The sequence below is a fragment of the Dendrobium catenatum genome, unplaced genomic scaffold (genome assembly GCF_001605985.2).
Source record: "Dendrobium catenatum unplaced genomic scaffold, ASM160598v2 fragScaff_scaffold_191, whole genome shotgun sequence".
NCBI lineage: Eukaryota > Viridiplantae > Streptophyta > Magnoliopsida > Asparagales > Orchidaceae > Dendrobium > Dendrobium catenatum.
The window spans coordinates 7,707-32,902 of NW_021318653.1; the positions used below are offsets into that span (position 1 = coordinate 7,707).

Here is a 25,196-nt window from a genome sequence, read left to right on the forward strand (position 1 = left end):
CTAGGATTCTTTAAGCCTCATATATGTCTTGAATATTTAGCCCAAAGTCCTAACCTCCAAAAGTCCCGTTCACGGAGGTAGGTGGGTTCTATTATAGATTTAAGAGTGATATAACTCACAATGGTAAAGATTTAGAGCAAATTCAGAGTGCTCCATCAAGTGTTTTATATTTATTCCTTGATCATAGAGTGTTTCTTCGGCATTTATGTGCCTTAATTAAGTTGAGTAAGCTATCATAAGCTTGTTGGATTTGTTTTATCAAGCTGCACGACTCGACAACAAATATGCTATATTTGGAGATCATTTGATCATCAAATGAATGTCTTGAAGCTTTCATATATGCTTCAAGCCTTTGATTTGGTCTCATTTGAGCTAGGATTTGATCGATTTTGATACTGTTGTTTCATATTGTCCAGATATTCACTGTGACTATAAATTTACTAAAATTAAAATTCAAATGATCTAAAATTTAATCTTGAAAATTACCAACTTGAATATATGTTAAAATCCGTGTCCAACCAAAATTGTTTTTTTGGTGAGTATCAAAAGTCTATATAAGTAGCTATTTAATGCTTAAAAGCAAATTTTATCCGTTGAAAAATAAGGTAGGTTAAACTGCTTCTAAATTTTATTGGTGGTTTAGAGAGATACGAGGGTTGAGAGGGAGAAGGTTAAGAAAGCAATGCCTCTGGGAAAATATTACTGCGATTACTGCGACAAACACTTTCAGGACACGCCAGCAGCTCGGAAGCGCCACCTCTCTGGTGTCCAACACCAGCGCAATCGAGCCCTATGGTTCGACTCTGTCAAAGGTATCCTTTTCGATCTAGGGTAGACTCCACCTTTTCTCCCAATCTCGAAATTCACAAACGGTTAGATTATAATTGGCTAACCTTTGATTGGATCTGGGACAATGGCAGAAACACAGGGAGGCATTCTTCTTCATCACGATGGGAGTGTAGCTTTGGGAATCTGCCACCATTTTGTCCGCTTGGTAAGGCTCTGGAATTTTCCCCGTTGGGCTCTATAAGTGAGATTTTGAAATGAATGGAAACCTAGCTAATTCGAACTGTCATTCGACAATAGCAAATAAGTAATTGTGGATTGGGCCTGGTTGGTGCTGGCGAATTCTCTCGTTTTTTTTTTTTTTCTTTTTTTACGAATTCTTTCTGCTTATGTTTTGTCCAATTAATTAACCAGTGTCCTGAGCTTGAATAAAAGTAGCTTCTCTCGCAAGTGCCTTTAACCTTTTTAAGTTTCAATGATTTACATGATCATCTATAGCCTCTTGATAGATTTGTTGTCATTACCTCTCACTTTATAACATCTGTTGTACAAAAGACCGTTTCCTTTTTTTGTGCGTTGAACAAAATGCGAATAGTTATTTGCAAAAAACTCCTTACAATTTAGTATTGTTGTGGACTAGAATATAAGCGGCTATAGACTTAGAAAGTTTTCGTCGAATCCAGTCGCTGATTTCGCCGTTCGCTGCTTTCACCATTCGCTCGCGCCTTTAGCCGAATACATATCGCAGGCTTCTCCGCAGAATCCAGTCGGTGATTCCGCCGAGTTCGTCCGAAGGAGGTGGAGAGGATTAGAGATATGCATTTGAGGGAGCTCGCCAAGAGGATACAAATGATTCTAGTAAAGGTAAGCGATGGGGTAGGAGAGTAAGTGCTTTTAATGCAGTGGGTTGGTTGTTTTATGTTGCCGTTTTGAGCCCTGTTTTGTCGGGATTTTTTGGGTTTAATGATGAATTATGTTAGATCGTCGGGAAAATGCATCGGGATTAATAATCCTAACCCATCAGTATGCGTTGCACTATTTTGAGGTTTTTGGGTTATGTTAATTTGTTCGGGATGAGTAGGGAAATTAGTATTTCAAATGAGAGTGGGTGAAAAGAATTAACTAAAATTTAGAGGGGTTATAGGGTTTTCTTCTTTTAAATTTAGAGGGGTAAAAGCCATCTCGAGCTTTCTCTTGATTCCACCGCAGTTTGAATTGTCTCTATCAAGTGAATCTTCTTGTTATGTGACCTGATTTGCCGTCTCAATCTATTGCATGTGATCAATTAGACCATTGAGCGAGCCTTACGCCATGCTTATATTCTGATAATTGTTTCGGATTCTCGCCTGCTTGAATATAGACGAATAAAACATGCACATGATGCAAAATGAGGTGAGATTAGAATGAATAGTACATCAAAGGTTGGTTAATTTAGTGATTAGAAATGCTACGTTTATATATATCAACAAAGTGTCCATAAAAAAAGTGTCGGTAGATTTGTTCATCAGTTTAAGGGGCTGCATCTTGTCTATTTTAGGCATAGTTTAATTAGAATTAGCTTAGATGCAGAGCTTATTTTGATATGGTTGTTGGGGCTTTGGCTATTAATTTTTTTTTTTTAATTTGAAGCTTGTGCATGTGATATGTGTATAAATTTGACTTAATCAGTTCAAATGTCAAAAGTTTTTCAATATAATTTTGATATTTAAATTATGCTTTTTTAAATCCTCTTTTAGCTCTATTATTGATTAAATTATATTATTTTGATCAATTATTTCAAAAATAATCAAACAAATGAATAATGTATATGATGGGATAAGATTTATCAATTGTCATATTTCAATTGATTTAAGATAGAAGTTTGTAGATGACACATTGCTAACAATTTGGATATGAAGTATGAATATATACATGAATGTTTATAAGTGATTAGTTTGTAACATAAAGGCCTCATTGGAAGGATTTTTTATGTAGCCTGTTGATGTAGGCAAGGAATGGGTCAAAATAAGTTGAGTTGAAAATTTTATAAGTTCTACTTGAATCAGCTCATTAATGAGCCTCTTCTTATGTTTCAAGCTCATAAATGCTTTCCTCTACTATATATCAGCTCATTAATGTTTAGTAGAGAGCCTTTTTAGCTCATAAATTGAGGTTCATTTCCCCATTTGTTATCCCTTTGGTTCCTGTGAATGGCTTTTGGGTTTTCTATGCCATGGCTCCTTGGTTTCCCTAGTTGGTTGCTGGTTTTTCGTGCTGGGTGGCCTTTCCCGTGCCTTGGTGCTTCGGTTCCGTGCGGGCCTCCTTGGCTTTTGCGTCTGCCTCTTCGGATTCCGCCTGGGCTGTTTTCCCGTGGCTTATGGGGGGGGGGGCTTTTATGTGGCTTTGGTGCTTCGTTTCCTAGAGTTGGCTATTGGCTTTTCATATTCCCTATTTAAATAAGCTTTTAAATTAATGTTGAGGGGTTGTTTGTATTCCTTCTCTCTTGCCTATATATAGAGTTGTTTTGGGATGTTTAGAAAATGTTATTTGAATGATTTTTGGAAATGTAAACCTGCGGGTTTTGTTGGAAAAGCTTGCGAGCTTTGTCCACTTCTTCTCTTCTTCTCGGCTTCTAATCTCTTTCATCTCTCCGCAAGTGATCACCTCACCTGTATCCCTCTTCTCAAAAGTAAGCAAGTTTAGGGTGTCTTATTAGAGTTTTTGTTTGTAAGTCGTTCAATTTTAAGAGTTGTAAGTCTTTATTTATAAAAATATTCGTTTATATGAAATGTAAGAGTTTGTTCTAAAATTTCTAAGTTATCTATTCTTTTTGGGTATTTTGTGTCTTCTTTTATATAGGAAGTTATTTTTCCTTTGTGATTACATTACCTGTAGGGTTATTTATGAGATAAACTCAATATTTTATTGAAAAATTTGTTACAAAAAATTTTATTGACATATGAAGTATTTGAATTTGTTTGCTTTTAGGTGATCATAAAATGTCAGATTCAGTTTAATCTTTAAAAAAAGATCTAACATGTAAATATGCTATTCTGACAAATGAATCCGAAAACACCAGTGTGACATGCAATTTTTGTAGTAAAATAACAAAAGGAGGAATTACACGCTACAAACAACACCTTGCTGTGGGTTTTAGGAATGCAAGGCAGTACTCTAAGTATAGCTGTCAATGGCGCAAAATAGCGCGCACCATGGCGCACGGCGCGGCGCACCTTCGGCGCCATGTTTATGGCGAGGCGCATGTGTTTAAAATAGCGCGCGCTATTTGCGCCACATATGAGCCATGGCCCATTGCGCACGGCGCAAAATAGCGTGCCAAATTGTTTTTAAATTGGGAGATTTACATACATACCACTTAATACTATTTTATTTACATATTTAACACTTAAAACTTTAATATTACATAAATACTACCCATAGTTCATTTTCATACCAAGTATGAGTGGTAGAAATGAAATATATGAGTGGTAGGAAAGAAATATAAGTGGTATATTTGATATTAAAATAATATAGGATGGTATGCATGTAATATTAAAATTTTAGGTGTTAGATATGTAAATAGGATGTTATAAAGTGGTATGTACGTAAATTTCCCTTTTAAATTTTCGTATACTTATGAATATTTTTTATATTTAAAAACATATCTATATTTGAAGATAAACGACTATTCATTGCCCTAATTTCAAGAAATATTTTCTGTTTGCTGCATCCGCCGAACACATCCCGCAGTCCCTAAGTCGAGGTCGCTGAATCTATCCCGAAGTCGAAGGTTTTTTGTTTTCTATTTGCTGCATTCGCTACTTCCGTCGAATCCAGCCGAATATGTTCTGAAGTTGAAGTCGTTGTTTCCGCCGAATCGTCCCGCAGAGCAGTGCTTCAGCCGAATATGTTCTGAAGTTGAAGTCGTCTGTTCCAATAAAAAATCTTACCAGCTGACTCTGATTTGCAACCTCCGTCTGTTCCGCACAGCTCTATTGTTTTGCACGGCTATTTCTTACAAGAATTTAGAACTTAACAGGTATGCTCGGTACCTTTAGGTACACGCTCGGTACACACTCGGTATTGCTAAGTACATGCATGATACCGCTCGGTACCGCTATGTAAATGCTCGGTACCGCTCGGTACAGCTCGGTACAACTAGGTACCAGCTCGGTACAACTAGGTACACGCTCAGTATATACTCGGTATTACTAAGTACATGCATGATACCGCTCGGTACCGCTATGTAAATGCTCGGTACCGCTCGGTACAGCTCGGTACCGCTAGTTACATGCTTTGTACCGCTCGGTACAGCTCGGTACAATTAGGTCGAACCTCGCCAGGGGGCAGCGCCCCCTTGGACCCCCGGCAGCCCCCATATTATGTTTCTTGGACAATATTATGTTCCTTTTATCTAAATTTGTTTGCTTTTAGGTGATCATAAAATGTCAGATTCAGTTCAATCTTTAAAAAAAGATCCAGCGTGGAAATATGCTATACTAACAAATAAATCCGACAACAACAGTGTGACATACATTTTTTTTGGTAAAATAACAAAATGAGGAATTACACGCCACAAACAACACCTCGTTGGGGGTTTTAGAAATGCAAGGCCACTCTAACTGTCCCGAGCATGTGAAGTCTGAAATTAAGGCATCCATATTGAAAAAAAAGATTTAAATGAACAGTTTAATGACATATCAGATGTCAACCTTGCTGAAGAAGAAGGAGAAGACTTTGATGTGATGACAGATGATATTTTAGTTTCTAAACCATCCAAAATGTTGCGGACAAATAAATCTTAATCAATTTTCTTGTTAATTGTCCAAGAGGTAGTGCATTCATAGAATCAATTGATGCTAGTTCTTTCTCCAAGAATGCTGTGAAAATGTTTGAACTTTTTTGCAAGTATATCGAGGTTATTGGACCACATAATGTGATCCAAGTAGTCACTGATAATGCATCCGAAAATGTTCTTGCAGGTTTGTCACAACTTTTATTCTAAAGTTATGTTATTTCATGAAGAATTTGTGTACATCTTAACTTAAATTATAATGACATAGCAGGAAAATTATTGATGGACAAATATCCTCACATTTATTGGACTCCTTGTGCTGCTCACTGTTTGGATTTATTAATGGAGGACATTTTCAAAATTCAAAAGCTAAGACGATGCTTTGAGAAAGCAGTGGCAGTACACAGTTTTATATATTCTAGGCCTCGCTTACTTGAGTTAATGAGAAGGTGCACAAATCAAAGAGCACTTGTCAAACCCGCAAAGACTCTTTGTGCAACAGCTTTGTTAACTTTACAACGTTTTCATCAACAACAACTGAACTTGAAGAAAATGTTTACTTGTGAGGAATTTATCTTGGGTCCTTATGCGAAAGAGGCTAAAGCAAAATAATCCGAACATACAATCTTACAGCAATCATTTTGGAACACTATAGTGTATGCCTTAAAAATAGCTGGTCCTTTATTAAAGGTTCTTAGATTGGTTGATGGAGAGAAGAAGCCCCCAATGGCTTACATATATGAAGCAATTGATAGAGCAAAAGAGGCAATTGCTGCAAGCTTCAATAACAGTGATAAGTATGATCAAATTTTTAAAATGATTGATAGAAGATGGGAAGTGCAATTACATCGGCCTCTACATGCAGCGGGACATTTTTTAAATCCTGAATATTTCTTCAATAACCCTGATATTGCCAAGGATAAGGAAATAGCTGATGGTCTTTATCAATGTATTGGAAGATTATCTCAAGATGTAGCTGAAGAAGATAAAATCAGTAATGAATTAAGTTTATACATTAGGGGTGAATGACTTTTTGGTATTCCTCCAGCTGTAAGACAAAGAACTACCCGATCTCCAGGTATCATTATTTACAAAAAATTAAGACTGATTTGTTATATAATATTGAAAAAAAATTCATTTCTTCCAGCTGATTGGTGGTTGTCATATGGACAAGGAGCTCCCAATTTACAAAGCTTTGCTATCAAAGTCCTAAGTTTAACATGTAGTTCATCTGGATGCGAATGCAATTGGAGTATTTTTGAACATGTAAGTATTTTATAATGTATGTTTTGATTTTTTATATATGTTCATAATATAGTAATGTAATAATATTTTAATTGCAGCTTCATAGCAAACGAAGAAGCAAATTGGATCATGGTCGCTTAAAGATTTAGTTTATATGAAATATAATAGAGCACTGATTCGGAGATTCAATCATCGTGATGTCATTGATCCTATTTCTTTGACTGAGATAGATGATGCAAATGAATGGTTAACAGGAAAATTAGATGATGAGTCTGATGAAGAAAATGACTTTATTGCTGGAGAGGAAGATTTAACTTGGACAAGTGTTGCTAAAGCTACTGGTGTTTATGATAAAAGTTATAATATTCGGAAAAGATCTAAAGGGAAAGAAAAAGAATCTTCAATTAGGCATGATATTGCTATTGAGAATGATGATGAGGAGGGTGATGAAGAGGATTATGAAGTAGGAGACATTGTTGAAGAAGATAATGAAGCTTTTTTAACATTTGCTGATGATGATGATTCCCAAGAAGAGTAGATTAAATTCATATTTGATCTTTTAAAAAAAGATTGTAATATTTGAATTATAAGATAGTTGGATGTTACTTAGTCGAATTTATATATGTTATGGTTGTCTTTTATTATTATGATAGCTTGTTTTTCATTTTTAATAATATTTCATATTCATGTTTATTATTTTATATTTTTTATATAGCTTGCGCCATGCTCAAAATAGCGCACGCCGCGCCGTGCGCTATGCGCCATGGCTCCAAATGGACCTTTGCGCCATAGTGCGCCATTCGCCCTTAATAGGTAACTGTCCCGAGCACGTGAAGTTCGAAATTAAGACATCCATGTTGATGGACAAATATTCTCACATTTATTAGGCTCTTTGTGCTGCTCACTATTTGGATTTAATAATGGAGGACATTTTTAAAATTCAAAAGCTAAGGTGATGCGTTGAAAAAGTGGTGGCAATACACAATTTTATATATATTCTAGACCTCACTTGCTTGAGTTAATGAGAAGGTGCATAAATCAAAGAGCACTTGTCAAACCCGCAAAGACTCATTTTGTAACAACTTTCTTAACTTTACAACGTTTTCATCAACAACAAATGAACTTGAAGAGAATGTTTACATATGAGGAGTTTATTTTGGGTCGTTATGCGAAAGAGGCTAAAGTAAAACATTCTCAACATACAATCTTACAACAATTATTTTGGAACACTATAGTGTATGCCTTAAAAATAGCTGATCCTTTATTAAAGGTTCTTAGATTGGTTGATGGAGAGAAGAAACTCCCAATGACTTATATATATGAAGCAATGGATAAAGCAAAAGAGGGAATTGCTGCAAGCTTCAATAACAGTGATAAATGATTAAGTTTTTAAAATTATTGATAGAAGATGGGAAGTGCAATTACACCGGCCTCTACATGCAGCGAGCTATTTTTTAAATCCTGAATATTTCTTCAATAACTCTGATATTAACAAGGATAAGGAAATAGCTGATGGTATTTACCAATGTATTGAAATATTATCTCAATATGTAGCTGAAGAAGATAAAATCAGTAATGAATTAAGTTTATACATTAGAGGTGAATGACTATTTGATACAGACAAAGAATTACCCGATCTCTATGTATCGTTATTTACAAAAACATTTAGACTGATTTGCATGTATATAGTATTGAAAAAAAATCCATTTCTTATAGTTGGTTGGTGGTTGACATATGGACAAGGAGCTCCTAATTTACAAAGCTTTGCTATCAAAGTCTTAAGTCTAACATGTAGTTCATTCGAATGCGGACACAATTGGAGTATTTTTGAAAATGTAATATTTATGTAGTTTATAATTTGTGTTTCTTTTTTATATATTCATAATATAGTAATATAATAATATTTTTTTGCAGCTTCATAGCAAACGAAGAAGCAACTTGGATCATGGTCGCTTAAAGGATTTAGTTTATGTGAAATATAATAGAGCACTGATTTGGAGATTCAATCATCGTGATGTGATTGATCTTATTTCTTTAACTGAGATAGATGACGCAAATGAGTGGATAATACGAAAACTACATGATGAGTCTGATGAAGAAAATGACTTTATTGCTAGAGAGGAATATTTAACTTGGACAAGTATTGTTAAGGTTTCTACTGTTTATGATAAAAGATATAATATTCGGGAAAGATCTAAAGGGAAAGAGAAAGAATTTTCAATTAGGTATGATGTTGCTATTGAAAATGAGGATGAGGAGGGTGATGAAGAGGCTTATGAAGTAGGAGACAATGCTGATGAAGATAATGAAGCTTTTTTAACATTTGCTGATGATGATGATTCCCAAGAAGGGTAGATTAAATTCTTTTTTGACCTTTAAAAAAATATTATAATATTTTAATTATGAGATATTTGGATGTTTCTTAATCGAACTTATATATGTTATGGTTGTCTTGCATTATTATGATAGTTTGTCTTTCATTTTTAATGATATTTCATATTTTTGCTTATTATTTTATAATTCTTATTTAATTTGAGCCATGTTTAAAAAGGTGCGCCCCGCGCCGTGCTCTATGCGCCATGCTCCAAAGGGACCTTTGTGCCTTGGTGCGCCATTCACCGTTAACAGATATGGGCTGACTCGTCCTTAGAATTTAGGATGATCATATTACAATGGTTTACTTTCAGATTGAAGTCCAGTTACAAATAAGTTGTGTATTCGAGTTGAATTCAGAGTCACTTAGAATTCTGGCGTCACTTGGAAATCGGGTGGAGTTTCGACGTCACAGGAAAGTTGGGCGGAATTTCGGTGTTGAACGTCAGACAGAATTCTGGTGTCACTTGGGCAGAATTCCGGCGTCACTTGGGTGTCGGGCAGAATTCTGGCGTCACTTGGGCTTCGGGCAGAATTCCGACGGTGGTCGAGGAGTTTCTTCCCTCCCATAGCTGTTAACGGCGAATGGCGCACCATGGCGCAAAGGTCCCTTTGGAGCTATTGTGCATAGCGCACGGCGCGGCGCACGTCATTTTGAACATAGCGCAAACTATATAAAAATTATAAAATAATAAGCATGAATATGAAATATTATTAAAAATGAAAGACAACCATAACATATTTAAGTTCGACTAATTAACATTCAAATACCTCATAATTCAAATATTACAATCTTTTTTTTAAAGAACAAATAAAAATTTAATCTACTCTTTTTGACGATCATCGTCATCAACAAATGTTAAAAAAGCTTCATTATCTTCATCAACATTGTCTCCTACTTCATTATCCTCTTTATTACCCTCCTCATCCTCATTCTCAATTGCAACATCATGCCTAATTGAAGATTCATTCTCTTTTCCTTTAGATCTTTCCCGAATATTATAGCTTTTATCATAATCACCAGTAGCCTTAGCAACACTTATCCAAGTTAAATCTTCCTCTCCAGTAATAATATCATTTTCTTCATCAGACTCATCATCTAATTTTTCTGTTAGCCATTCATTTGTATCATCTATCTAAGTCAAAGAAATAGGATCGATGACATAACGATGATTGAATCTCCAAATCACTGCTCTATTATATTTCTCATAAACTAAATCTTTTAAGCGACCATGATCCAATTTGCTTTTTCGTTTGTTATGAAGTTGCAATTAAAATATTAATTCCATTAATATATTATAAACATATATAAAAAATCAACACATATATTTTCAAAAATACTCCAATTACGTTCGCATCCAGATGAACTACATATTAGACTTAGGACTTTGATAGCAAAGCTTTGTAAATTGGGAGCTCCTTGTTCATATGCCAACCACCAATCAGTTGGAAGAAATGATTTTTTTTTTCAATATTACATAGCAAATCAGTCTTAATTTATTTGTAAATAATGATACCTGGAGATCGGGTAGTTCTTTGTCTTACAGCTAGAGGAATACCAAATAGTCATTCACCCCTAATGTATAAACTTAATTCATTATTGATTTTATGTTCTTCAGCTACATCTTGAGATAATCTTCTAATACATTGGTAAAGACCATCATCTATTTCCTTTTCCTTGGCAATATAAGGGTTATTGAAGAAATATTCAGGGTTTAAAACATGTCCCGCTGCATGTAGAGGCTGGTGTAATTGCACTTCCCATTTTCTATCAATTATTTTAAAAATTTGATCATACTTATCACTGTTATTGAAGCTTGCAGCAATTGTCTCTTTTGTTCTATCAATTGCTTCATATATGTAAGCCATTGGGGGCTTCTTCTCTCCATCAACTAATTTAAGAACCTTTAATAAAGGACCAACTATTTTTAAGGCATACACTATAGTGTTCCAAAATGATTACTATAAGATTGTATGTTGAGATTGTTTTGCTTTAGCCTCTTTTGCATAAGAACCCAAGATAAATTTCTCACAAGTAAACATTTTCTTCAAGTTCAGTTGTTGTTGATGAAAACATTGTAAAGTTAAGAAAGCTGCTGCAAAATGAGTCTTTGCGGGTTTGACAAGTGCTCTTTGATTTGTGCACCTTCTTATTAACTCAATTAAGCGAGACATAGAATATATAAAACTGTGTACTGCCACTGTTTTCTCAAAGCATCGCCTTAGCTTTTGAATTTTGAAAATGTTCTCCATTATTAAATCCAAACAGTGAGCAACACAAGGAGTCCAATAAATATGAGGATATTTGTCCATCAATAATTTTCCTGTTATGTAATTATAATTTAAGTTAAGATATATATAAATTCTTTATGAAATAACACAACTTTAGAATAAAAGTTGTGACAAACCTCCAAGAACATTTTCGAATGCATTATCAGTGACCACTTGGATCACATTATGTGGTCCAATAACCTCGATGTACTTGCAAAAAAATTCAAACATTTTCACAGCATTTTTGGAGAAAGAACTAACATCAATTGATTCTATGATTGCGCTACCTCTTGGGCAATTAACAAGAAAATTGATTAAGCTCTTCCCATTCCTCGACGTCCATCCATCTGCCATTAGAGAACAACCATATCGTACACAATCTTCTTGATGGCGTCGTAATAGCTCATGTGTATATCCAACCTCTTTCTTCAAACAAGTAACTCATACCTCATGATAACTAGGAGGTTTCATATCGGGTCCAAACTGCCCAAGTGCCTCCACCATAGTAGGGAAACTATCATAGTTCACAGCATTAAATGGAATCCTAGCATCGTACATCCATCTACTGAACACTTGAATAGCCCTTCCCCTCATTTCTTTTTTAGCTGCATCCATTTCTTTGCTAAACTGACCTTTTTATGGTTTATTACATCTTCAGGATTTGGTGTAAGGAAAGTATCTAATGGACCTTTAAGTCGTAATATTTTCAAGATAGATGTAGATGTCGATCCTTGACTAGATGTGTTAGATTTATTTGTCCGCAATATTTTGGATGGTTTAGCAACTAAAATATCATCTGTCATCACATCAAAGTCTTCTTCTTCTTCAGTAAGGTTGACATTGATATGTCATTAAACTGTTCCTTTAAATCCTTTTTTTTCAACATGAATGCCTTAATTTCAGATTTCACGTGCTTGGGGCAGTTAGAGCAAGGCCTTGCATTCCTAAAACCCCCAACGAGGTGTTGTTTGTGGCGTGTAATTCCTCATTTTGTTATTTTACCACAAAAAATGCATGTCACACTATTATTGTCAGATTCATTTATTAGTATAGCATATTTCCATGCTGCATCTTTTTTTAAAGATTGAATTGAATCTGACATTTTATGATCACCTAAAAGCAAACAAATTTAGATGAAAGAAACATAATATTATCCAAGAAACATAATATACGGGCTACCGGGGGTCCAAGGGGGCGCTGCCCCCTCTCGGGGTTCGACCTAGTAATTTTGAAGTTTGTTTGTATGGAAAGATACCGAACGGTATAGAGCGTGTACCTAGCTGTACCGAGCAGTATCGAGTATGTATCGAGGGGTACCGAGATGTACCGAGCAGTACCAAGCATGTAACTAGCGGTACCGAGCATGTACCGAGCATTTACATAGCGATACCGAGCGGTATCATGCATGTACCTAGCGGTACCGGGCGTGAACCTAGCGGTACCGAGTATGTACCGAGCATTTACATAGCAGTATCGAGCGGTATCATGCATGTACCTAGCGGTACCGAGCGTGTACCTAGCAGTACCGAGCGTGTACCTAGCGGTACTGAGCAAGTGCATAGCGGTACCGAGCGGTATCCAACATATACATAGCTGCACCGAGCATGTACCTAGCGGTACCGAGCATACCTGTTAAGTTGTAAATTTTTGTAAGAAATAGCCGTGCAAAACAACAGAGCTTTGTGGAACAGACGGAGGTTGCAAATCAGAGTCAGATAGTAAGATTTTTTATTTGAACAGATGGAGGAGGGGGCAGATTTGGCGGAAGCACTGCTCTGCAGGATGATTCAGGGGAAACAATGACTTCAACTTCGGGATAGATTCGGCTGGATTCGGCAGAAGCAGCGAATGCAGCAAACTGAAAACAGAAAACCTTCGACTTCGAGACAGATTCAGCAACTTCGACTTAGGGATTGCAGGATGTGTTCGGCAGATGCAGCAAACAGAAAATCTTTCATGAAATTAGGGCAATGAATAGTCGTTTATCTTAAAATATAGATATATTTTTAAATATAAAAAATATTCATAAGTATACTGAAATTTAAAAATAGTTTGGAGCGCTATTTTGTGCCGTGCGCAATGCGCCATGGCTCACATGTGGCACAAATAGCGTGCGCTATTTTAAACACATGCGCCTTGCCATGAACATGGCGCCGTAGGTGCGCCGTGCGCCATGGCACGCACTATTTTGCGCCATTGATAGCTATGTTCCCTCCTATCATTCTCTTCTTCTTGCTTGGGTCCCCTCTTAAGAGAAATGAGGGGCAATTTATATTTTTTTGAGGATGGTATGACCCGTAAATAGGAGGATCAAGGGCAAAGGTGGAGTGGTTCAGATGGACGATCGATAATGAATCCCTTGATCGTGGACTATTTGTCAGACATTTGAAGGTCTTAACGATATCGGAATTCGACGATCTTGGGCTCGTTGGATTCGTCTCGTCGAGTCGCTCGATTCAACTATAAACATGTCATGTTTAGAAATCGTTTGGTAATCCAAATTGTAGTGTGACATATCTAGTGTGACATGTCTCGTCAAGTCGCTCAATTACCGCTTGATCGGTAGTGTGACATATCTATGTATTCTTATTATGCTTGAAAGCATTTTGTAAATTTTGGTTAAGATTATTGAGGGTGATTTAAGTCATATTATTCTCTTGCTATCTTCTGATTGTAGTAAGCTTTGGGCTCTATTATGATTTAATTTCAATGCTTTATGTCGACTAGAGTTAAATATTTAATGTTTGGCATTCTGTGCAGAGGAAGCCACCATAAGTTTTCTTCAACTCAAATTTGTAGTGGACTATTGTCCTAAGCTTGCTTCAATTTTAATACCTGAGGTAAGCTCCAAGTAGAGTTTGGATTTTGGCTTCTTTTAGGGTGGTTTTCTTACTTCTTCTTAAAGCAGTTTTTTAGTATAAATATTAAAAATTTTGTACTAAAAAACTGCTTTAAAAAGCAGTTAAAAAGTAGTACGAAATGAAGCTTTAGGTTTTGTTTCCGATGGCTTTCTTACTGCTTCTTAAAGTAATTCTTTGGTACAAAATTTTATGTAGTAAGAAGCTGTTTTAGAAAGCAATAAGAAATTTGTCCCAAAGAAAGACTTAAATTTTGTTTGGGATTATTTTTTTATTGCTTCTTAAAGCATTTTTTCAGTATAAATGTAAAAATTAAAAATTTTAAACTGAAAAGTTGTTTTAAGAAGCAATAAGAAAATCGTCCCAAATGAAGTCCTAGTCATCATAATTAATTAGTTAAGCTCAGGCTCAAATTAGAGGTGTCAAAATAAATTATTACAACAAAACCAATTTTACTTTACTTTGTTTCTACCTAACCAAACAAGAGAAATAATTCTCTTATGTTTATTTTGCAGATAATCAAACACTCTCAAAGTATTCATAGTGCACTACATCACTTTAAATTGCATTTACTTTACACTGCATTTTCTTTTCAGGCAACCAAACAACCCCTATATTTAATTTACTTTGCATTTCTTTTTCATCCAACTAAACATAAAAAATTTCAAGACCTCTGCATTTGTAATATTTTACACCTTTAGAACTTCTAACCCAAAAACCCCTTAGCATTGTTTTTTTAGGAAACCAAATGACCTCTAAATCATGGTATCACTACTCAAGTAATGCCTAATTCATATACTAGAGGCATATAACAAAAATCTAGCGGTAATCTAGAATTTATGATAGATTCTCATAGTAGTAATATGATTTTAACAAGCTAAAGAATTTAAGACAAGGTTTTATGAAATGAATGATTTACTTGTAATGGTTTGCAAAATAGGGGCATAGTATTCTTCTTGTTTGTGAAGTATTAGAATCAACCGGTTTAACTTAATATATTTATGTTATATTTGTACTAGGATATGAGGTGTAACCACTCCATTGGTTCACTTGTTCTTGAACCGTACAGTCACAGGTCTATATATTAGGACGGTACAGGACATTGTATGATAGGCTGGATAATAAGACCTCTCTAATTCTTTATCTTTATTTTCCTGTATCTCCCTGTTTCCTTAGTTTCCTCATGGTATCAGAATAGGTCTCCGGTCTTGTTCGATGGCTCATTTCGCCACCTCTACCGTCGAAGATCGCCGATCTCAGTCGACCAATGGAGACACCGATCCGGTCATCTCCTCCACCCTGAAATTTCTCGTTTCCAACATCAAACACGTCGTCTCCATACAGCTTACTCCAGAGAATTACTCTTTATGGAAATATCAAATTCTCAAAATCATCCGGGCAAATGGATTCCAAAGCTTTCTTGATCCAACTTGCTCGCCTCCCGCTCAAACTTTGACAAATCAAGACGGTTCGTCTAAGCCCTACCCTCTTTTCTCTCAATGGTTACTTATAGATCAAAATCTTTCTGCTTTGATATGTTCAACCATTTCTCCGACTGTTCTACCCTATGTTATCTGTCTTGAAATTACCTCTGTCATATGGACAACTCTTGAAACTCAGTTCCAATCTACAAACCGCTCTAAGGTCATTCAACTCAAGAATGAGCTTCACAATATCTCCCTCAAGAACTCCACCATGATACAATACCTTACCGAAATCAAGTCTCTGGTCGACAAAATAGCCGCTGCCAGCTCTGTCGTTGACACACAGGACATAATCCTTTACATTCTCAATGTCTCCCTCCGTCATACCAATCCTTTAAAACTGCAATAAGAACCATGCTTACACCAATTCATATTGATCAACTATATCCTCTCCTTCTAAGTGAGGAGCTCAATCTTGCTACCGAAGCTGCCAGGTCCAATCCAAGTCCCGATCTCAACACGGCACTATTCACTTACCGTGGACGAGGTCGTAGATCTCGCGGCATAATTTCCTATAATAACAATGGCTCATCTAGAACCATGGCTAATGCGTCTATCATCTATCAAATTTGTCTCAAAAAGGGTCACTCGACCCAATCATGCTGGCACCGCCTGAATATTCAGTACACTCCTTCGTCCAAACAAACCACCACAGCTTTGCTGGCAAATTTCGAAAACACCGACTCCAGCTGGTTTTTGGATTCCGGGGCATCCACACATCTTACGAATTAACTGGACAACCTGTGGATCTCCAAACCCTATCAAGGCTCGGACAACATCACAATTAGTGACGGTAGCTTGGTAAACATTGCCAACACCAGGTCGGGAATCCTCTCGACCCCGTCACGTAAGCTGAATCTATTTCAGATCTTGCACACTTTTGCTATTCATTTCAATTTACTTTCCATCTCCCAACTAACCAAAGATAACAATATAGCTATCGTTTTTGACCCATCTGTTTTCGTCTTGAAGGACATGAAGACTCACAGAGTTATATTCAGAGGTCCATGTAAAGCTGGCCTGTACAACTACTCAACACCAAGCGCTCGCCGTCTCCACATCGTAGACTGAGTCTTGGCACCAAAGACTTGGACACTCGCACAAACATGTTTTTTATTTGATTTCTCGTTGTAACCCCAGTCTCAATCTAGGCAAATATTCAGCTAACTGTAATTCTTGTGCCACCTCTAAATGTTATAAACTTAGATTTGAACTTTCTAAACATCATAAAGATACCCCTCTAGCTCTTATTCACTCCGACGTTTGGGCACCTGCTCCCATGATTTCAATTTAAGGTTTTAAATACTACGTCATTTTCATTGACGACTTTTCTAGATTTACTTGGTTATTTCCCCTACATCAGAAATCTGAAGTTCTTGATACGTTCATTAACTTTAAAAATCAAGTAGAAAAGTACATGTCAACTAAGATTAAAACAATAAGAACTGACGGCGGAACTCAATACGTTAATCATGCCTTTGCCACTTATCTTCGCTCTCATGGTATTCTTCATCAGATATCGTGTCCCTACACTCCAGAGCAAAACGGTTTAGCTGAGCGAAAACACCGACACATCACTGAGACAACTCGCACACTCCATACGGCGTCTATTCCATACTTATATTGGTCGGATGCTGTTTTGACTATGACTTACCTTATAAATAGAATGCCCTCTAAGACTCTCAATGATCTATCTCCTTTTGAACTCTTTCACAAAATCAAACCTGAAAACCGTCATCTCAAGACCTTCGGGTGTGCTTGCTTTCCCCTTACACCGTCGCATTCTAGACACAAACTCTAGCCAAAAGCTACACCTCACATCTTTCTTGGTTACTCGGATGTTTACAAAGGCTACAAATGCCTTGATTCTTCTAATAATAAGATCACTGTCTCCGGGCATACCACTTTCAACGAGCAAGCATTCCCATTCTCAGCAGCTGTCGGTTCTCAATCCACACCTCATGATGATCTGTCCCCTCTCCTTCTTACACCTATGTCCACATTTCAACCTAATACCTCAACTAAGTCTCCCAACCTATGCCACACTAATCCATCTACCCGTACCCCCTCATGTTCACCATCTCAACTCCCTATGTCTGAATCTTCTAATCCTTTTGAAACATCTCAGCCCGTGGCCAAAGCTAACTTACCTTCTCACCCCATGATAACTCGTAGCAAGACGGGCTTTCTTAAACCTCCCATCAGACTAAACCTGCTGCATAAACAAACACCTTCTAATCCTAATCAGGACCCAATGACTTACTATGACGCTGTCCATAATTCTGAATGGCGTCAAGCCATGGCTATGGAATTCCTCGCTCTCCAACAGCAAGGAACATGGAGCTTAGTTCCTCCTCCACCAAACGTCTCAGTCTTGGGTTGCAAATGGACGTACATGACAAAATTTCATATAGATGGTTCTATAGCTAAACATAAGGCAAGACTTATTGCCCAAGGCAACCATCAAGAGTATGGGCTGGATTATACAGAAACATTCAACCCAGTCACAAAGTTACCAACCATTAGAATACTGCTTGCGGTCTCCTTATATAATAATTGGCATGTTCAGCAACTAGACGTGGCAAACGCATTCCTTCACGGCCACCTCTCTGAGACTGTATATATGGCTCAACCGAGAGGGTTCGAAGACAACATTAACCCGGATCACGTATACCGTCTTCACAAATCTATCTACGGATTAAAAAAGGCTCCTCGCCAGTGGTACAACGCATTCACGGAATTTCTGGTAACACTCGGCTTCTCCCACAGCCAATCGGATCCATCGTTACTAGTGTACCGTCAAGCCCAGACTCGTATCTACCTGCTTGTATACGTTGATGACATACTTATATCCAGGAACAACAAGGAGGCTATTCGTGATATTCTAGCCAAACTCAACAAAGAGTTCTCTATGAAACATGTAGGGGAGGTCAATGAATTTCTTGGTGTAAAAATAACTAGACTTTCACATCAGTACTTCCTTACCCAGACGAAATATGCTTCCAAAATTCTTCAACAAGCCGACCTTCTATAGTGCAATTCTCTAGCCAATCCCACCTGCACCAAATTACCGGAGGTCTTTCACAATGACATTCTTCTCCAAGACAACAACCTTTATAGGCGTCTCACGGGCTCGTTACAATATTTAACAATAACTCGTCGTGACATTGCCTTCAGTGTCAATCAATTATCTCAACACATGCATAACCCCCAACCTCAACACATATACATGCTGAAATGTCTTCTTCGATATATCAAAGGTACGCTAAACTTTGGCATCCTGATTACAAAATCTAACCTTCTTCTCACTTCTTTTTTAGATGCCGACTGGGTGAGTGATCCTATCTCCCGTAAATCCACATCCGGCTACTGCTCTTTCCTGGGTGACACAATTATTTCCTGGATAGTTAAGAAGCAGCATACGGTAGCCCGCTCTTCCACGGAATCTGAATATAGGGCGCTTGCGGCATTAACGTCTGATATTATCTGGCTTTGACGGCTCCTTCAAGATTTCGACATCAATCAAGATCATCCAACAAAAGTATACTGCGACAACACCTCCGTCATTGCTCTCGCAAATAATCCGGTCTTCCACGCTCGCACAAAACATATCGAGATAGACCAAGGATTTATACGGGATCACATACAACAAAACAAAATATCCATCTTACCAATAAGTACGATCGATCAAGTGACTGACATACTTACAGAGTCTTAATCTACACCTCGCTTTCATAAACTACGTCACAAACTGAAGGAACCGACCGATTTAACTTAATACATTTATGTTATATTTGTATTAGGATATGAGGTGTAGCCACTCCATTTGTTCACTTGTTCTTGAACCGTACAGTCACAGGTCTATATATTAGGATGGTACAGGACATTGTATGATAGGCTGGATAATAAGACTTCTCTCTAATTCTTTATCTTTAGTTTCCTGTATCTCCCTGTTTCCTTCAGTTTCTACATGAAGTTTTAAAACTTACTTTTTAATGAAAAGGCCATGGTATAGTGAGTTTTATACAAATAGCCTAAATGTGAATAAGCCCCTTTAAAAGTAAATAGGTTAGATTTGACTGCATTTACTCAGCATTGAATTTGCAAATAAAATGAATTATCTCGTAAAAGAAAATTTTTATAGATCAAATACAAAATAATTACGAAGCATGTAAATTCCTTAAATTGTGTTTTTACCAAACCCAACTGCCTAAAATAAGGACATGTGGCTTGCAGAGAAGCTCCATCTTCTTCCAGCATGGGATTCACAATCTTTGTTTTATGTGATTTAATTATATTTTTCATTTTGCACTGATTACAAAATGAGCTCTAAGCCTCATTTCATTTGTTCAAATCAATTTTCTTCCCCAGTTTTTCTTGTTAGATTGTCGACTTTAGGATTTACAGCATGGGGTGCGCACAAACATTGTTTTCTGCACCTGTGCTTATCAAAGAATGATGTCCTTTAGTACTTTGGGAGTGTCGGGATGCCTTTTCTCTTCGTATCACTGGATACCCATTAGTACTTAATTTTTTATTCATCTAGTCCTGCCGAACTTTGGAAATTCTTAGCATGGTTTCTTATCTTTATCTTTATTATTTTGATTGGAAGTTTTCAATATTATAGGGAAGCTGTAAATATGGTGATAGATGCAAATACTATCATCCTACTCAAAATGAGACAAATGCAAATCAGATTATAACAGGTAAGTATTTTATAGAAAAACTTTGTTTTGTTTGATAATCTAAGATTGTTTTTCTTTACTTGCATAAAGCAAGCCTGTTCATGCCATTTGATTCTTAGTTATCATTGCACATGTTCAAAGCTAACAATCCATTTGATTTATTTAGATAATAACCCTTTCTCATTCTCTTAAACAATTTCGATGTATTTGTTAGATATCTATATCTGCTTAATACATAATATAAAATTTCATTTCGTTACAAATGATAGCTATGCGACTTCTATGATCAAGTAAACGCTACTATTAATTAGAATGTGTCAAGTAGGAATAGTCCAGGCATCTGAATAAGGTGCAATATTAAAAGAATTATGAAGGTGATTTTACAAGTGAATAGATGTGAATAGTGAGAGAAGCACATTGGTTTATCTATAAGTGTGATATGAAATAATGGAGCATAAAAATTGCTAGCATATGTTTTAATTTATACACACACACACACACACACACATATATATATATATAAGATTTTTACATTTTTTTATGATTAGTTTAACTTTTCTTAGAGACTTAGATAAATAGATTTTTATATTTTTAGAGGTGTTCAAGAAGAATATTTTTAATATTTCATTTGTTGAAGATCTTGAACAAATGCTCAGTTATTTAAAATTTATTAAAAAACATTTCAAGTAAGAAAATAAAGTTTGGTGATTTTGAGATTGTGACATTGACTGAGAGTGTTGCTCTTATTTTAAAGAAACTTACACAAAAGTTAAAGGATCTACGTAGTTTCACCATTCCTTGCATCGCCGGGGATAGATTTTTTGATAAGGCACTATGTTTCTATGAGCTAGTATTAATTTGTTGTCTTCTCCATCTTTAGAAATTAAACCTATGAGAGGTTCAACCTACCATTGCGTGATGTAGGACATGTATGAAATTATGATTTAGATAAGGGCTTTGCACGCTTGATGATTAAGAGCAAATTAACTAAGCTTTATGGTGAATTAAACAATAAAATAAAACATAAAAAGCGGTAAATACAAGCTTAGGCCAATTTACTTGCGAAAAGTAAAAGCCACATAACAATCAATTACTGCTGACGTTGCATATGAAATAGGTTTCAACAATAAATTCCTAATCTAACAATAAGATTAGGCATGTGAGGTTCCCTCACTGAACTCTCCTACACTTACTAGGCTTTAACGGAGTGTTTCATGACTTATATGATTCAATTAAAACCACAAATAAGGATCAACGATGAAGGAATGAGAGAAGGAAAAAAAAGTCCACCTTTGTCAAGATTAAACTTGAAATAAAGCTGTAAGGAAGAAATTTTGGAATTTGGACAGCTGTTTGATGGCTATTCTATGTAGAGACAGCACTTAGGAACCTTCCGGCCAGGTTGGGCAGCAGTTGGTGGCTGCAGGAACTTTTGGACAGCACATCTCTATGTCCAGAAAATTCTTGATAGCAAGTTACTCAATCCTGGAAAACTGGACAACAATTATAATAGCATGGACAACAGCTTGTATTGCTAGGAATCCTTGGGCAGATCACAGGACTTGCCCAAAAATTTGAACAGTATTTTGGAGGAGAAAAATTCAGACTTCACGGTCTCTGGATGCAGTGAACTAAGGAAAATTGTAGGGGGTGGGGGGGAATTCGTGAACAGCAGTAGGAATATCCTTGGGTTTGATTTGCTTGCTTAGGTGGCAAGTTACTTAGATCCCCAAATTAAAATTGGAGGTAGAAGGGATTGAAAGTTTCCTAGAATTAGGTTTCTCCTTTGGAAACAAATCAAGGGTTGGAGAGAGAGGAGGGGCGGGTAGAGAGAGAGAGAGAGGTTTTGAATTATTACCCAAGAGAGGAGCTTGCCTTTTGGAAATAATTCCATAGGAATCCAAGAGGGGGCCGGCGACATATGGAGAGGTTTGGGGAAGTTAAGCAAGTGTATTAAGACTTAAATGGAATTCCCCAATTATAAGAAGTAGAGTTATTCCAATCTAATTTAAATTTAATTTGGATTTGATTTTAGAAATTTTCCTAAAATAGAATTCTATTTTAGGAAATATTTCAAATTTCAAATTTGAATTAAATTATTGAAATTAAATAACTTTTCCAAGAGAAGAGAATCAAGAAAGGAAAGAAATCAAGTGGAAATTAGGAAATCGGAGGCAAGGGGAAGAGGGTGAAACTTGTGGCTAGGCTAGGGCTTGGTGGAGGTGGAGGGGTCGGATAGGTCACCCAATTAAGGAAACCATCTTGGGTGGCCGGCGGCTAGGTGGGGTGGGGAAGAGGGTAAGTGGGTCGGTGGTTGTGGTGGGGAACTTGGCCGACGACGAGGTGGAGTGTGGCTAGGGAATTCGGCAAAATTTGGATGGGGATGTTAGTGGCTTAAGGGGAAAGGAAATGGAACGAAAGAAAGGTAGAGGAAAAAGAACCATGAACCAGGCTGTCTTCCAAGTTGGTGGGTGATCCGATTTCCCTCCCTAGGGACAGTGGCGGAGCCAGAAACATTTATTAGAGGGGGCACAAATTCTTTAAAAAAATTTTCCCTCAACTTTTTTGCATCCGGGCTTGGGACCAACATAGGCAGTTTTAATTTTTTTTTAAAAGATTAAATACTAAATATAAGATGAGAAATACTTACAATTTATTGTGTCTTCTCTTCATATTTTGAAAAAGATTAACAATTCCATCATTTTCAATACAATCCAATATTTCCTTCTCAATATATGCGAGTAAAATATCATTCATCCACTGATCTCCAATCCTATTTCGCAGTCGAGTTTTAATGATAGCCATTGCAGAAAATACTCTTTCTACTCTTGCTGTTGCAGCCAACAAAACTAAAGTGAGTTTTAATAGCTTGAAAACAAGAGGATATAAAATATCTTTATTGTTCTGTATCATTGTCTCAGCAAGGTGTCCAATATCTTTTAACAATGAAAACTGTGGATCTGACTGCATATCCATGATATAAGTTTCCAACTGATTGTCTAGAATTTTCAACTCAACAGGAGTAAAATCACATGGATAAAGATGTGTCATTCGAATTAATCTGTCTTTACTGAATGCACAAAAAGATCTAGATGGATTCAAACAGGCAATAGATAAAAGTAACTAAGTATTCGTCCTGTAAAATGATTATTTAACTCTTGAACTTGCATAACTGTGTAGAAAATTTCAACTCTAAAGTGATGTAAATTTGTCATATCTTGAGCTCTACGACGAGGCCGTCCCCGAGCAACCCATCTATCATTCATGTCAGGAATATCTATTTTGTGTTGCTCACAAAAAGAAGTTAGCTTGATGATGAACTCTTCCCATTTGTTATCTCTCATAACTTGTAGCCTATTTTTACATATTCGAACCAAAGACATGGCATTTACAATGTTCTGTTCTTTTCTTTTCAAAGCTTGTGACAACTCAGCAGTTATACCAAGTTTATCCTTCATCAATAGTAAACATAATGAAAATTCGAATGATTGCATTGTCCCTAATAATGCGAAAGCCTCACCTTTTTGTTCAGAATTGATACCATCTTCAACAACAACTTCTAGAATATTAATAACTGAGGGGAGCATTGTAATCAATCTAATAATTGATTCATAGTGTGATCCACATCGTCTATCACCTGACCGCTTGAGAGTTATTTCTTAATTCAACCCTTGTCCAGTTACTAGTTCTCCATTATGTAATTATTAAAGTTCTCTCCCGTTGCTTATCTCGAAGTTGGTCACGTCGCTTGCATGAAACCCCAGCAATATTCATCATATTTGAAATTACTGAGAATAAGAGAGCAATTTGAACATGATTTTTTGCAACATATATTAAGGCTAATTGGAGCTGGTGTGAGAAGCAATTAATGTAATGTACTGCCTTATTCTCAGTGAGAAATAATGCCTTTAACCCATTAAACTCCCCACTCATATTACTTGCTTTATCATATCCTTGACCACGCAATTTGGATATACTTAAACCATAAGTTGAAAGAAATTCTTCTATGAATTTTTTGAGACTTATAGCCGTTGTATCAGGAATATGAATAATGCCTAGAAAACATTCAACAACCTGACCTTTTTCGTTAACGAATCGAACCACAATAGCTATTTGCTCTTTTGAGGAAATATCGCGTGCTTCATCAACCAAAAGAGAAGTAATTTTCTCCAATTTCTTTCTTTAAGAAGTCTGTGATTGCAATCGATATAGCTCTGGTGATATCCTTTTGAACTTTTGGTGCAGTTAACTTTAAATTTTCTGGAGCATTTTTTAGCACCACATTATTTATCTCATTGCTATGTTCAGCTAAAAATTATAACAGTTGAAGAAAATTTCCTTGATTTCCGGATGCGTCAGACTTGTCATGGGCTCTAAAAGCTAGCCCTTGCATTAAAAGAAAACACACACAATCAACCAATGCATTTAGACGAGTCTGATATGCAGTTGTGGCATAATATGTTTGCTTCTTAAACATTAAACCAATATGTTGACTTTGATTCATCAAGTCTTCATAGTTTTGTCGTGCAATATTGTGCGCACTATTATGACTCCCACCATGAAGTTCAAATCTATTTGATATTTTCCAATTTGAAAATCCATTCTTATTGAATGCATCATCATCCTCATTTCCTCTACCTGCTACTTTAAATTGGTAACAATATAAACAGTAAGCCTTATCTTTGCATATGTTGTATTCTAACCAATTAGAATATTTATC

The 25,196-nt window shown here is 36.4% G+C and overlaps 1 protein-coding gene across 1 annotated transcript in view; it reads left to right on the plus strand.

Moving 5' to 3' along the window:
* The first annotated feature begins 608 nt into the window (after window positions 1–608).
* The window catches only part of LOC110093570 (zinc finger CCCH domain-containing protein 3), a 41,712-nt gene continuing 17,124 nt past the window's right edge, over window positions 609–25,196 (plus strand). Inside the window, exons 1-3 of the mRNA XM_020818498.2 lie at window positions 609–812; window positions 921–994; window positions 20,419–20,497. Coding sequence (XP_020674157.1) covers window positions 683–812; window positions 921–994; window positions 20,419–20,497 — 283 coding nt within the window. The 5' untranslated portion in view covers window positions 609–682. The remainder of the gene's footprint in view (window positions 813–920; window positions 995–20,418; window positions 20,498–25,196) is intronic.